The sequence below is a fragment of the Anolis carolinensis genome, chromosome 3, assembly GCF_035594765.1.
Source record: "Anolis carolinensis isolate JA03-04 chromosome 3, rAnoCar3.1.pri, whole genome shotgun sequence".
NCBI lineage: Eukaryota > Metazoa > Chordata > Lepidosauria > Squamata > Dactyloidae > Anolis > Anolis carolinensis.
The window spans coordinates 246,171,693-246,186,665 of record NC_085843.1 but is presented as its reverse complement, the minus strand read 5'-3'; the positions used below and the strand labels follow the sequence as shown (position 1 = coordinate 246,186,665).

At 40.3% G+C, this 14,973-nt stretch overlaps 1 protein-coding gene across 2 annotated transcripts in view; it reads left to right on the top strand.

The window, feature by feature from the left end:
* The window catches only part of LOC103277529 (retinol-binding protein 1), a 113,492-nt gene extending 99,352 nt beyond the window's left edge, over positions 1-14,140 (top strand). For both annotated transcript variants that reach the window (XM_062976553.1, XM_008106292.3), the window contains 2 exons: positions 1,984-2,085; positions 13,833-14,140. In XM_062976553.1, coding sequence (XP_062832623.1) covers positions 1,984-2,085; positions 13,833-13,886 — 156 coding nt within the window. In that variant the 3' untranslated portion in view covers positions 13,887-14,140. The remainder of the gene's footprint in view (positions 1-1,983; positions 2,086-13,832) is intronic.
* Positions 14,141-14,973: the final 833 nt, after the last annotated feature.

The window sequence follows — 14,973 nt, the reverse complement described above, 5'->3', positions numbered from 1 at the left end:
AAGATAGAGGGGCAGAACAGCTTTAAATAGGCTCAGATCAGCCTCCATCATGTGATCGGGGCGGTGAAGCCAACTGGCTCCCACCACTACTGGCCTCCTTCGAGGGGGCGTTCAATTTCCTCACACACAGAGATCTCATGGACTTGCCCTTTTGGCTATGGGTGGGGTTTGTCATGAAGAAGGAAGAGGCTAGGAAAAAGAGAATGACAAGTGCCCCCCTCAGTGTGACGATACAGAGGCTCAAGGGAAATGGGGCAATTGAGGACTACAACAACTCTCCTAAACCAATACTGTGGGCATTTGGCAACTAAAATCTGTTGTTACATCAACAACAGAAGTTATACTTTTTTTTCAAGCCATAAAAAACTCAGCTTTCCAGGTGCATAGAGATAAAAGGAAAACCCCAGCCAAAGTTGCAAATAGTATGAATTGTTTGAATCTACAGAGAGTCTGTGGAGCTTTTTTAAAAATGCTCCAATATATCAGGAATTTAGAATAGTTGCAAATATGGAAATGCCATATGTAGGGCTGATATAAAGTAGTGGTGAAAAAAAGAAAAGTTAATGGCTTTCCTGACAACTCAAGTAGTACTCATTGCACTCTATGTAGAAGTGTCTAAAATTGTCTTTCTGTACAACTATGCAAACATTTCTTGGTATGGTATTTAAATTGAAAAGATTTGTTGCTAGGGACATGTTTAACCATTTTTATGTTTTAACCCAACTAGATGTGATGCCAAAGATATGGATGATTGGTCTCATTATGGTCTGTCTCTATTTAAAACCAGTTTTGGAAGTTAAAGTAATGTGGACTGGACTTGAAACATCGGGGAAGGAGTAATTAAGCCACCTGTTCCTGTTGTACATCTGCACACAAACAGATGTTATTAGCTCCAGATGGGAAAAACAAAACATACTGTAAACCTCCTACATTGTAGATGCTGTTGTCTTATACTATGGATTTGATAATTTTTGGAATGAAAAACTAGTTTGAAACAGAGGGAATTGGATTTTCATTCACTCAACAATTAGCAACAGAGCTAAAACAAATATTTGTCAGAGTGACCTATTTCTCACATTTTCACAACCTTCCTGTGATGCATATTTGCCCATTCCTTGCAAAGGTAGTAGTCCTTTTCAGCTCAGTTACCTGCTATTGTTTGAATCCAGAAGTTCAGGAGATGGGAAACTCAATCATATCTTGTTTCATTGGACCTATATAATTGCCTATCATGCCAAAGGGTAGCTATCAAAATGGGTCTGAAAAAGAAAGGCATGATTGACCTTCTCACCTTTGAATTTCTTCCTGATTCAAATCCACTTGGGCATATCATACACTCTCAATGTAAGAGGCAGGCAATAGTATACCTCCTGAAGTAATCTTGTCAAGAAAACCCTATGTTTACATATGTCCTAATTGACTCAAAGGTACATAACAACAATAAATGTGAAAGGGGCATATGAAAGCATCCAATTAAGAGTCACATCTAGTGGGGATTGTGAAAATCAGATGGGGTAAATTGGCTTCCTTGTTGACCTGTTTCTAATGCACTTCAGGTGAGCAAAAGTGTGGAAGAACCTCAGGTTTTCCATTAGGTCCCCACTAAATATATTTACAGACACTGACCTCACATTTGGTATTGATTTCCCATAAAATCACTGTCCCATGAAGACATCACACAGTGCCAAGTTATTTTAGTGTCTCCCACAGAAAAATCAGATTTTTTCTGTAACAATTCCAAGACCAGAACATTGTTTGTCTTCTGTTATTAACTTTGTAATGTCCTAAAGTAATTTCACTTTCAATGAATAATATTTCATATCACCCATTCTCTTTTTTTGAGAGAAGCTATACTACAGATAGTGCCCTCATTAAAGGTTAAGTTGTATTTCCTGAAGGAATTTTGGTCTAATTTAGAAGTTGTGAAAACAGATATCAGACTGATGAGATTTTGTGTCTGTGTCTGTTTTGCTTTTTAACTAGACTTGTGTGACGTGGGATGGAGATAAACTTCTTTGTGTACAGAAAGGCGAAAAGGAAGGCCGTGGTTGGACCCAGTGGATTGAAGGCGATGAAATGCACTTGGTAAGGACATTTGTTGTTTGAGCTTAATACATAATTATCTCCCTTTTTGTCCCACCTCTCCCTTGATTTGTTTATACAGCTAAATACAATAAGCTATAGCTTGCTTTCACATTACATTGGCCAACTCCGGAATAACTAACCATTGGTGTTTTGTTTGACTTCCTTCTAAAACGATTGTCTTATACAACACTAGTACTTATACATGTATTCTTCAGAAACAGCCATGTTTAATTAACATAGCTTTAATTAACTTCCCATTCTTCCCAGAAGATTGATTTGCTTAGTTTGCGCAAGAGAAAGTAAAACAAGTTTGCTGTATGTCTTTTGGGCTGTGTGACCATGTTCCAGAAGTATTCTCTTCTGATGTTTCACCCACATCTATGGCAGGCATCCTCAGAGGTTGTGAGGTTACCATGGACGCCAATATTAAAAAACAAGAGAGTTAAGGATGGATGGGAGTTTTTCAAAAGTGAAATACTCAAGGCGCAAATGCAAACAGTGCCAACAAAGAAGAAAAATAAGACAAATGCAAAGAAGCCAGAATGGATGTCCAAAGAACTTCTAACTGAGCTAAAGCTCAAAAGTGACATGCACAAGAAGTGGAAAAGGGGAGAAATCACCAAAGAAGAATTCAAACGTATAGCCAACACCTGTAGGGAAAAGGTTCGCAAGGCTAAAGCGCAAAATGAGCTCAGGCTTGCCAGGGACATAAAAAACAACAAAAAAGGTTTTTTTTCTTACGTTGGTAGAAAAAGGAAGAAAAAGGAGGCGATAGGGCCACTGCAAGGAGAAGATGGGGTGATGGTGACAGGGGATAGGGAAAAGGCAGAACTGCTTAATGCCTTCTTTGCCTCGGTCTTCTCACAAAAAGAAAGCCATCTTCAACCTCAGCAACATGGAATGGACGAAGGATTGGGGGAAATCCAACCCCAAATAGGGAAACAAGTTGTTCAGGAACACCTGGCCACTCTAAACGAATTCAAGTCGCCAGGGCCAGATCAGCTACATCCAAGAGTATTGAAGGAATTAGCGGAAGTTATTTCAGAACCACTAGCAATTATCTTCGAGAGTTCTTGGAGAACAGGAGAAGTCCCAGCAGATTGGAGGAGGGCGAATGTGGTCCCTATCTTCAAGAAGGGAAAAAAGAACGACCCAAACAATTACCGTCCAGTCAGCCTCACATCGATACCAGGCAAGATTCTGGAAAAGATCATTAAGGAAGTGGTCTGCAAACACTTAGAAACAAATGCGGTCATTGCTAATAGTCAACACGGATTTACCTGATCTCTTTTTTCGATAGAGTTACGAGTTGGGTCGATACAGGGAATGCCGTGGATGTAGCGTACCTGGATTTCAGTAAGGCCTTCGACAAAGTCCCCCACGACCTTCTGGCAAACAAACTAGTAAAATGTGGGCTAGACAAAACTACGGTTACGTGGATCTGTAATTGGCTAAGCGAACGAACCCAAAGGGTGCTCACCAATGCGTTGTCTTCGTCATGGAAAGAAGTGACAAGTGGAGTGCCGCAGGGCTCCGTCCTGGGCCCAGTTCTGTTCAACATCTTTATTAACGACTTAGACGAAGGGTTAGAAGGCACGATCATCAAGTTTGCAGATGACACCAAACTCGGAGGGATAGCTAACACTCCAGAAGACAGGAGCAGAATTCAAAACGATCTTGACAGACTAGAGAGATGGGCAGAAACTAACAAAATGAAGTTCAACAGGGACAAATGCAAGATACTTCACTTCGGCAGAAAAAATGGAAATCAAAGATACAGAATGGGGGACGCCTGGCTTGACAGCAGTATGTGCGAAAAAGACCTTGGAGTCCTCGTGGACAACAAGTTAAACATGAGCCTACAATGTGATGCGGCAGCTAAAAAAGCCAATGGGATTTTGGCCTGCATCAATAGAGGAATAGCGTCTAGATACAGGGAAGTCATGCTCCCCCTCTATTCTGCCTTGGTCAGACCACACCTGGAATACTGTGTCCAATTTTGGGCACCGCAGATGAAGGGAGATGTTGACAAGCTGGAAGGTGTCCAGAGGAGGGCGACTAAAATGATTAAGGGTCTGGAGAACAAGCCCTATGAGGAGCGGCTTAAAGAGCTGGGCATGTTTAGCCTGCAGAAGAGAAGGCTGAGAGGAGACATGATAGCCATGTACAAATACGTGAGGGGAAGTCATAGGCAGGAGGGAGCAAGCTTATTTTCTGCTGCCCTGCTGTGATGACTCATGGGCCATGTAGTCCCGCTCCTGGCACTGTTGTGACAGATGAAGAGGAAAACTTAGGTTTCCCACCGTTTCAGCCTGAATTGGAGCTTTTCCAGCCAGAATTGGAGCCCTTGCACCTGCAGGAGATTTGCCTTCCAGAAGTCGGCCAAACAAGCCTTGAGCCGAAATCTCCCCCATTTTCTCGCCGTGATTATTATAAACAACAGAAAGGCGCTCAAGAGGCGTCTCGCAGGAGCGCTAGAATTGCTGCCAGGCATTCAGCTGATTAAGCCCGCTTCCCATGGGAAACTTTAGGGAGTCATGCATCTGGACACAGAGAATGGCTTTCGGTTCTGGTTCCCCAGAGAATTGTTCTTTGGCAGGAAAACGAGACCCTATTTAGGTGTTTTGCCCACGTAGGAATCTTGCGGAGTCAATTCGTCAGCTTCGGGAGTAGGTTGTGTGTGGACTACGCTACTCCCGCGTCCAAGCCCTTTGTTCCCGTTTCCAGCCTTGCCTTGCTTCCCAGGACCTTGTCTTGCTCCACGGACCTTGCCTTGCTTCCCGGACCTCGCCACGAATTTACCACGGATCCTGTTCTTGCTCCTCGTTTCTTGTTGCCTTGAATTAAGCCTAGTGTTCCAAGAATCAAGTTTACTTCCTAGCCTTGCTTAAGTTTCATGGACTAAAGGACCTTGTCATCTCCCCTCACTTTGCTTGGCAAAGTGAGTGTTTCGGTTACTGGATTACAACTTTGGACCTTAATATTTCATATTGGACATTGTTTCTTTAGACTAATTTTGACCTTTCCTGAAAGGTCTACTTCTGGACTATTTTCTACACTTGTTTTAATTAACTTTATATACTCCTACAATAAAGATATTAGATAGATTCTGGCCTCTGTGTATGGTTATTGGTGCTCTGCAGCCTGGGTCCTGACACCTGCAGACTAGGACACGGAACAATGGCTTCAAACTACAGGAAAGGAGATTCCACCTGAACATCAGGAAGAACTTCCTCACTGTGAGGGCTGTTCGGCAGTGGAACTCTCTCCCCCGGACTGTGGTGGAGGCTCCTTCCTTGGAAGCTTTTAAGCAGAGGCTGGATGGCCATCTGTCGGGGGTGCTTTGAATGCGATTTCCTGCTTCTTAGCGGGGGGTTGGACTAGATGGCCCATGAGGTCTCTTCCAACTCTACTATTCTATGATTCTATGATTCTATAGATGTGGGCGAAACATCAGAAGAGAATACTTCTGGAACATGGCCACACAGCCCGAAAGACATACAACAACCCTGTGATCCTGGCCATGAAAGCCTTCGACAACACAGTAACACAAGTGCTCCTCACTGAGATGTAAACATATGTGAATGAAGACAGTTTTTGCATCCAAATCATAACATTTTTTGTGTGTGTGTCAGGAGCAAACAGAGTTGCTTCTGGAGTGAGAGAATTGGCCGTCTGCAAGGACGTTGCCCAGGGGACACCCGGATGTTTTTGATGTTTTACCATCCTTGAGGGAGGCTTCTCTCATGTCCCTGCATGGAGCTGGAGCTGATAGAGGGAGCTCATCCGTGCTCTCCCCGGGTGGGATTTGAACCTGGCAGCCTGCAGTTCAGCAACCCAACCTTCAAGTCACAAGGCTTTTATCCCCTAGTCCACCGGAGGCTCCTAATTATAACATGAGCTTCCTAAACTTGACCTTCTTTGTTCATTTGAGATTGCAAGTCCCAAGATTGACAACCAATATGGCCATGTCTATACTGCCTAGCATGATGAGAATTTTAGTGTGATATGGGAGATGGAAATCAGTTGGGGAAAGTAGTCGTAAGTCCCACATGTATGTGTTACAGTTAGAAAGGATGCTGATATTTTTCTCATTAAGGCTAGGATAAATTGCAGCTTGGGAAAGGAAAGTGAACAACAGTTTTGAAAGTATCATTTTCTTTCAAACTATTATTCTTTTACGTTCCTAGATACTGACGCCTAATAAAGTTTATCACTCCTTCTTTTTAAAGTAGTGGTTTATTACACTCTTGAAAGCCCTTTTCCCACAGGAGCTTAAAATGCTGTATCTGAAACCTTGCTATCTGCTAAATAAATGCACCTCACAGTTTTGTTTAGAATTCTTATTTGGAAAGCGTCCAGGTTTGGTAGACAGGCATTGGAGTGTAGGGAGAATTACATTTTGGAGTTTGAAGTGCCCTGCAAGTGGCTATAGCATATCAGAAACTAATGGAAAAGGTGAAGGTTGGATTTGAAGCATTTGGCCCTTATTCTCTACCTCAATAACAACAACAACAACAACAACTTTATACCCCACCGCCATCTCCCAGAAGGACTCAGGGTAGCTTACAGAAGCACATACAAGTGCCATAACACATAAAAATAGAGGTAAAATTACATCACATATTAAACAATGACAATACCAGTTCAGATAAAAACAGCACATTACAAAAAGTCCAGTTTTAAAATCAATAAAGCACAGTACAAATTGCCATAAAACGAATAATACAGCATCCCAGCCACAGCCCAATTCAACCATTAAAGTGCTAGTGACAATATTAGTTTGATCCTTGGATTAGCAGATGTCTCAATCATTTCCAAATCCTGCCTGAAGAACTATGTTTTCAGGTCCTTGTGAAAACATTGTAATGTGGGGGAAAGCCTAATATCCCTGAAGAGGGTGTTCCAAAACTGGGGGGCCACCACTGAGAAGGTCATCCCCACCACCCGCACTTGAGACGGAGGTAAGACCAAGAGGAGGGTCTCCCCGGCAGATCTTAGAACCTTATTGGGCAACACTCCACTACTTCATCATCTGAAAATATGACAAGTGTTTATATCGATAGTCTATGGTTTATATCAGGGGTCCCCAAACTAAGGCCCGGGGGCCGGATGCGGCCCTCCAAGGCCATTGACCTGGCCCCCGCCCTCAGTTTTAGACTTAGGCTTGCCCAAAGTCTGAAATGACTTGAAGGCACAACAACAACAATCCTACTTGATAATCTCATTGGCCAGAAGCAGGCCCACACTTCCCACTGAAATCCTGATAAGTTTACAATATGCTGGTTTAAATTATTTTTATTTTTAAATATTGTATTGTTCTTTCATTTACTAATATTGTAAATGAAATATTGTAAACTAATGATATGGTAATAATATAATATATTGTGTATACATATAATATTGATAATAATATTATAATGTCATACAATATAATATTTATTTATTTATTACAGTATTTCTACCCTGCCCTTCTCACCCAATAGGGGACTCAGGGTGGCTAATAATAATAATACAATATAATAATATTAATTATATATTATATATGAAATGTAATATTACTAATAATATTACGGTATAATGGTATAGTACAATATAGTATTATATAATGCTAATATTGTGCTATGCTAATAATATAATATATTGTATGTACATACAACTTGTAAGCCGTTCTGAATCCCCTTCGGGTTGAGAGAGGGTGGGGTATAAATGTAGTAAATAAATAAATAATTGTTGCTTGGGGGGGGTTTGCACTACAAATAAGACATGTGCAGTGAGCATAGGAATTTGTTTGTTTTTTTCAAATGATAATTCGGCCCCTCAACAATCTGAGGGACCATGAATTGGCCCTCCACTTAAAAAGTTTGAGGACCCCTGGTTTATATCAATAGTCAAGTTCAAGGAACATTTTCAGGGAATTTGCCTTCAAGTAAAGGCATTAGATCAGTGGTTTTCAACCTGTGGGTCCCCTTCAACTTTTGGCTTTCAACTCTGGTTAGTACTCAGATGAGAGAGTACTACCAGGTGCTGTGGGCTGTATTCCTTGCCCAAGAAAAACTTATGAAATTCATGGTGTTGCCACAAGTTGACAGCTGACTTGATAGCACACACACACAATTCTAACTCCACAGGCTGAAGGGAATTGCAATGGGAAGGATAGGAGTCTCGTTGGGAGATGGGGATATCTGCCCTTGAAACTGCCCTTGAAACTTTATTTTTCATTCATTTTTCATTAATAGAATAAATTTCTTAACTGGCACCATTTCTCCTGGCTGATGGCCTAGGACATTTTAAGATTGTAAGTCTGTTAGATCCCAAATTCGCCTCAATATCAATTCCTCTTTTTGGCTGAGGATCAAGCCCTTTACACACAGCATCGCCAGTCAGATATTTTCCTTCCAAAAATTCTAAACTAAAATTTAAAAAATGAAAAACAAGAACCCCTGCAAAGTCCCATCGTTCCCCCTACACACATGGACTGACTGAGACACAAGTGTATAGCAGCACTTCATGCTATAATGGTCATGCTATAATGGCTCTGCTCTACTATTCCATTTAAAATTGGTTTATTCTATCACATTTACAGAACCAAACTAGGTAATAATTTGAGTCCCTTTGGGTGAGAAGGGCGGGATAGAAATATTGGAAATATTATCAATGATGGTTAAGTTGCCAATAACAACTCCTCTTTTGTACTAGTTAGCAGAGGGAAGAGACAACTTTCAATTATACCCATTCCAACTCAGGGACTGCTGTGGGGTTTTTAAAGTGTAAATAAGAGACATTGAATAAACCCATACATTAAAGTTATAGTCTAGTTTAGCCCTTAAGGTACTATAATATGTATGATAGCAATGATATTAATCTTGTTGCATACAGTTTTACTTATTAAGATGAACATGGTGACATTCTCTTTTTGCAGATTAGTATGGAGGTCACACGTTTTTCTGTTTGTCTGTTTGCAGGACTTCCAATAAGTTAATAAAACTATAATTAATATTACACAGGGGTAGGGAACTGTTTTGCTTTGTATCTAGAACTAATGTAGATGGATTCTCAAATAAAAAAAGAAAGCACAGTGTTTGTGTTGCATTATGGAGATTGCCATATTATTTATAGCTAGATCTGATTTCAATTTTTTTATAAGAGAGCCACATACAGTCCTCTCTTTTTGTGTCACCCATGACCCTGCCCAAATATTTCTTTCCATAAAAAATGATACATCAATCTCTTGGAAGCTGAAAGTAAGTACTATGAAATGCTAAACATAGTGTGTTGCTCCTGTATATCTTTTTGGAATTGGAAGTTGAAAGCGGGCATGTGTTTCCATGACTTTCAGATTCTTCAGGTGGTGCAGCCTGACCTGTCTCCTAGTGAATCAAAATCGGCTTCTAGGCCATCCAAGTTCTGAACTATGATATGGAGAGATGCCTATATCTAATGGTCTCAGGTCCAATAGCAACAAATAATGCAATATTTTTAAATGTTCAGTAAACTCAATATTATCAAATTAGTAGAGCAACAGAAAGTACTAAGCTACCACTGCTTTGGCAATCAGTTGTGTTTTATTTTTGGTGGGTATTTTTCAGTTTTTTCAGTTTTCTAGGAATTGGATCGTGGCCCTTTTTTCTTTAGCAGATGGCCTGTTCTGTGTTTTTCAGCCCCATTGAAAGATTACACAGCCTTGCAGCAGTTACTTCTAAACCAGCATCATCGACACAAAAATGAATAAAATGTGTCCCAGTATTTCTTCATTTGTTGAACCAGTTCCATTGATTCCATCTTTCTTTCTGGTATCTTTTGAAATCTAAAGTGCTTCTTTTTGTCCATGTTCCACTTCCATTCAAATCACTAATGCCCTGTAGGTCACTCACCCTAAGAATGGATTTTCCTCAACTAGATTCATATTTTCTGAGAAGTGACTTCAAAAGCTTCCCTTTAGACTGAGCAAATGATGTTCAGAGCATCCAGGTCATTTATTTCTTTAAAATATTGTTACCTTTGTCTATAAGTTTCTTCTTTAGAAATCCAAGTTTGATCTTTTCTGTTAAATCGTTTCTTTTATGGTGTCAGTATCATCTCAGCTATTGACTACTGAAACTGAAGGTCTGTGGGAAGTTCTTAGAACATCTCCACAATGTGATAACTGTGTGCCTATTCAAGTGCTGTTTTTCTCCTGAGATTTAAAATGTGTATGCTCAATGTTTGAGAAGAATGAATTGTATTTTCAAGGTTATAGGTTAGGTTCTATCTGGCCAATGAAACATGATAACCGCAAGGTTATAAGAATGTGGTTGTTTTGGCCTGACTTCAGAAAATTATAGGATGTCAATAGAAATCCTAAATTAATGCATCCTAACAGTAAATTGAATATGAATATGTAAGTGAGATAAGAACATGATTGGCACTATAGTTTTTCGGTGCATTCAGAAAAGCAGTTTGTCCTGATCTTATAAGAGCAGGGTTTTAATAATCAAATGTATGTATTTCCTGGGCTTTATAGTACTTCCTCTATAATGTTGTCGTTTATAGAAAACAATAATCCTTTCCTACCTACATTTCCTACCAACTATGGTTAGTGCACATATACCTAAGATCGTGGGAAACACGATATTAATGCATCCTAACAGTATGAATTAATGTTTTCTCCTGGTTTCTATAGTGCAAAATAATGAATAGCAACCTTTTTTCATTCTGCCTCAGTTTTTGTCATAATCATCAATTAGAAAGAAGATAATACTAATAATAATACACTTTATGTATATTCCACTTTATCTCCTCGGAGGGACTCAGAGCAGATTATAGTATACATATAAGGCAAACATTCAATGGCATTTTATACAGTGAACAATGACATACAATAGACAGACAAAGATAAAGGCTTCCCTTTTTCATCTCTGGCACCTGGAGCTTCCCAACTCAGTCCTATTTCATATGACAAATAAACTATACAACCCAAGGCTGTTGCTTTTACCTTCAGTTCTTTGTGCCCTGTGAGGCCGTTATCTGAGGGTAGAAGTTGTCCTCATTAAGGACCTCATCACATTAAATACTGGATTCACCATAATTTGTAGGGAATCCAGCGGGGCCCAGCATGGAATGTAGGAAATCCATTGCCCCATGCCCTTCATTGCCTATCATATTTATTGATTTACTTCATTTGTATACCACTTTTCTTCCCCCCCCCCCCACCAAACAGGGACTCAAAGCAGTTTCCAGCATAATTATAGCAAAATTACCCAGACGGTGTTGATAGGGGGCAGTTGTTCGACCCCACAGCCATTGTCTTGTGGAGTCCCACAGGGTTCAGTACTGTCCCCTTTGTTGTTTACCATCTACATGAAGCTGCTGGGTGAGATCATCCGGAGTTTTGGAGTTCGGTGTCATCTGTATGCAGATGATGTCCAACTCTATCACTCCTTTTCTCCAGCGTCCAAGGAGGCCATCCAGATCCTGAACTGGCCTGGCTGCTGTGTCAGACTGGATGAGGGTGAACAAATTGAAGTTGAATCCAGACAAGACAGAGGTCCTCCTGGTCAGTCGTAAGGCTGAAGAGGGTATAGGGTTACAGCCTGTGCTGGATGGGGTCGCACTCCCCCTGAAGGCACAGGTTCACAGTTTGGGTGTCCTCCTGGACTCATCACTGAGCCTGGAACCCCAGGTTTCGGTGGTGGCCAGGGGGGCCTTCGCACAACTCAAACTTGTGCACCAACTACGCCTGTACCTTGGGAAGCCTGACATGGCCACGGTGGTCCACGCTCTTGTTACATCTCATTTGGACTATTGCAATGCACTCTACATGGGGTTGCCTTCAAAGACTGTTCGGAAGCTGGAACTAGTCCAACGTTCCGCAGCCAGGTTATTAACTGGAGTGCCATTCAGGGAGCATACAATGCCTCTGTTGAAGCAGCTCCACTGGCTGCCTGTTAGCTTCCAGGCACAATTTAAAGTGCTGGCTTTGGCCTACAAAACCTTAAACGGCTCTGGTCCAACTTACCTCTCCGAACGTATCTCCCTCTATGAGCCGTCCCACAGATTAAGATCTTCAAGTAAAGCCCTGCTCTCAGTCCCGCCGCCGTCAGAGGTGCGTTTGGTGGGGACGAGAGACAGGGCTTTTTTGGTGGTGGCTCCGTGGCTGTGGAACTCCTTGCCAAGGGAGATTAGGGAAGCGCCCTCACTCATGTCTTTTAGGAAGCAGCTGAAGACCTGGATGTGGGCCCAAGCTTTTGGCCCATTCTAAGATAGAAGTTGACATAAGCTGATGTATTCGTTGGAGTAATGTGAAGTTGAATACAGACTGGCCCTGTTGTAATGGTCACACAGTGTTTTACAGTTTTAATTGGATATGATATTGGTTTTTAATTGTGTTTTTACGATTGTTGGTTTTTACTATATTTTGTATTATATGTGGCATTAATCTTGCCATTATGTAAGACCGCCGCCGGGCTTCCCCCTGTTGTTCCTTATGCAACACAGGAAACCTCCTGGTTGCCACCATGGCAGCTAATGCTGATTTCACCCCTCTTCCGGCATGGAGCTCTGTCGGAAGTAAATCAATGTCATGGGATGGGAGCCAGCGAGCTCCGTGCCTGAAGAGGGGTGAAAACAGCATAGAACATGCAATTTTATCCATCTGAAAAGGCCCTAAAAGAAGGCCCAAATGGAAAAATGATGGGAAAATGCTCGTAATTCTCCTATACATCCCTTGTTTCAATTACTCAGAAATCTAATAATAGAATGAAGGGTATCTTACCTTTAGAATTCACACATTTCCATGGCTTGTGATTATTTCATTTAAGAAAAATATGCACAGAACTGTGCATACATCTGAAAATTGTGCACAAATAAAGTGCATATATTTGAAGATGATACCTTAATCGATGAAGTCAAATGTAGATATTTATTGGGGGAAAGCATTAAATGTATGGGTATATTTACTTATGTGATGAAAAAAGTCTTAGAGCCCAATACAGAACTGAGGCAGAATGGAATGGATTATAAATATAGAACAAAAATGAGACTTACATTTTAACAAACCCATTCAAAGTAAGAGCATTTGAAATATTGAAATGTTATTAGTGGATACATATCTTCTATTATTTGAGAGCAACTCAGAAACAGGAAACAAATAAAAAGTTCATTAATTCAAGGAAAGGGAGCTGCATGTATATTCATGTCTGTTAATGTAACAATCCTACAATAAAACAGAATTAATCACAGATGTAAGCCTTCTAATGATCTATACATTAGCATTCTAGGCTGACGTTTCCCATGACCCCATATTTATCAATTCCCTATTTTTAAAAATATTAAACAGATTTTAATGATTAAAAGGTGTGTGAGAGGAAACAGGACAACACCCAATATCATCAGTCTTGAGATCAGAGGAATAGAATAAATATAATTACTTCAATAAGAGAGGTATTTTCTTACTAAATGCATATCATACCTTTCTTCCAAGGAACTAAATTGACTTTTCAAATACCAAACATGCCAAATATAGTTTATCCAATATTAAATTTGTATGGTAGGTAGTTTGAAAGACAGTTATTGTTTTTTATGATTACATAGGGACACATTCTATGGTTATTCAGCCATTTGAGTTTAAGTGGAATCATCGTGCTATAATTGTAAAGTGTGAATTAGTCATGGGTCTGCTAATTGATTTTGAAGATCATATCAATGTTTTTATAGAGAACCAAACTAAATGAAGAAGTGGTATCTTAAACCTGAACTTTTTTTTTCAGGAAATAAGAGTTTGTGGTGTCAAGTGCAAGCAAGTATTTAAGAAGGTACACTAAAGAGACTGACACCAGAGACCAAGAAGGTGGACAGGATGGATGGACCTATTGCCAAAATTTCAGATGCTGCTTGTTGAAAATTTATTCTTCCTTAACCATTAAAAAAGATGTCATGACCAACATCTACATGTGTTACTTGAACTCTGTAGCAAGGGGTTTTTTTGTTGAACATGCGGACTTTTAAAAGGAAAGAATTGAATCTTAATGGCATAATTATGGTATGAACATTCAGATTAAAGCTGATGAAATCAGAATTGTGTGTGAAGGTACTTTTGGGGGGCGAGAGGCATTTCACTGCACTGTGCACTGTGTGTGTGTGTGTGTGACCACATATCAAGCATACCTTAAAATATAATTATAAAATGTAAGGGATGCTTGATATGTGGCTTGAATATTAAATTAAGGGATATAACAGGAATGAAACAGACCACATAACAGCAGCTATTAGTCAAACTCAAAAAATGAATTACAACACAGATATCAACAAATGATTTCTCTGGAACTCTTAGATATACCTTACTAAAAGGAAAGTACCTTAGGTAGACAGTGGTCCCATGATTGCCATGGCAGCCATAATATCCCGCAGACTCAAAGTTCTATGGTTCTTCAATACCATCTGTAAGACTAGATTCCTCCATATATAACAAAAATGTACCAAGGTGTCAGATTCTCATACTTACTAGATGCCATAGTTGGCCCAGAAGTCCTTAATATATCATGAGAAAGGCAATATAAGAATAAAATAAATAATATTGTTCCAAAGCCCCCTCTACAAGAAAGAGGAAGGAGTGAAACTGGAAGTGACTGAGCATCCAATTCTAGTTTTCAGTTGGAGATAGTGACTGGGATACCAGTCTCTCTCATGCACACACCCTGCAAACATTGCCATCTGGGGACCTCCATGCACTCTGACATTTATTGTGAGGATGAATTAGGGCTGCCCTTTCCAAAATCAGATCCGTTAGAAGATATGACTTTTCGCAGCACTGGTTTAGGATGAACAGATTCCAGTAAATTAGGCTTCACAGAGTTTATAGAAGTGGGAATTCTAGCAGACATACTACAGGACTCAGGGACTCCTTTGCAT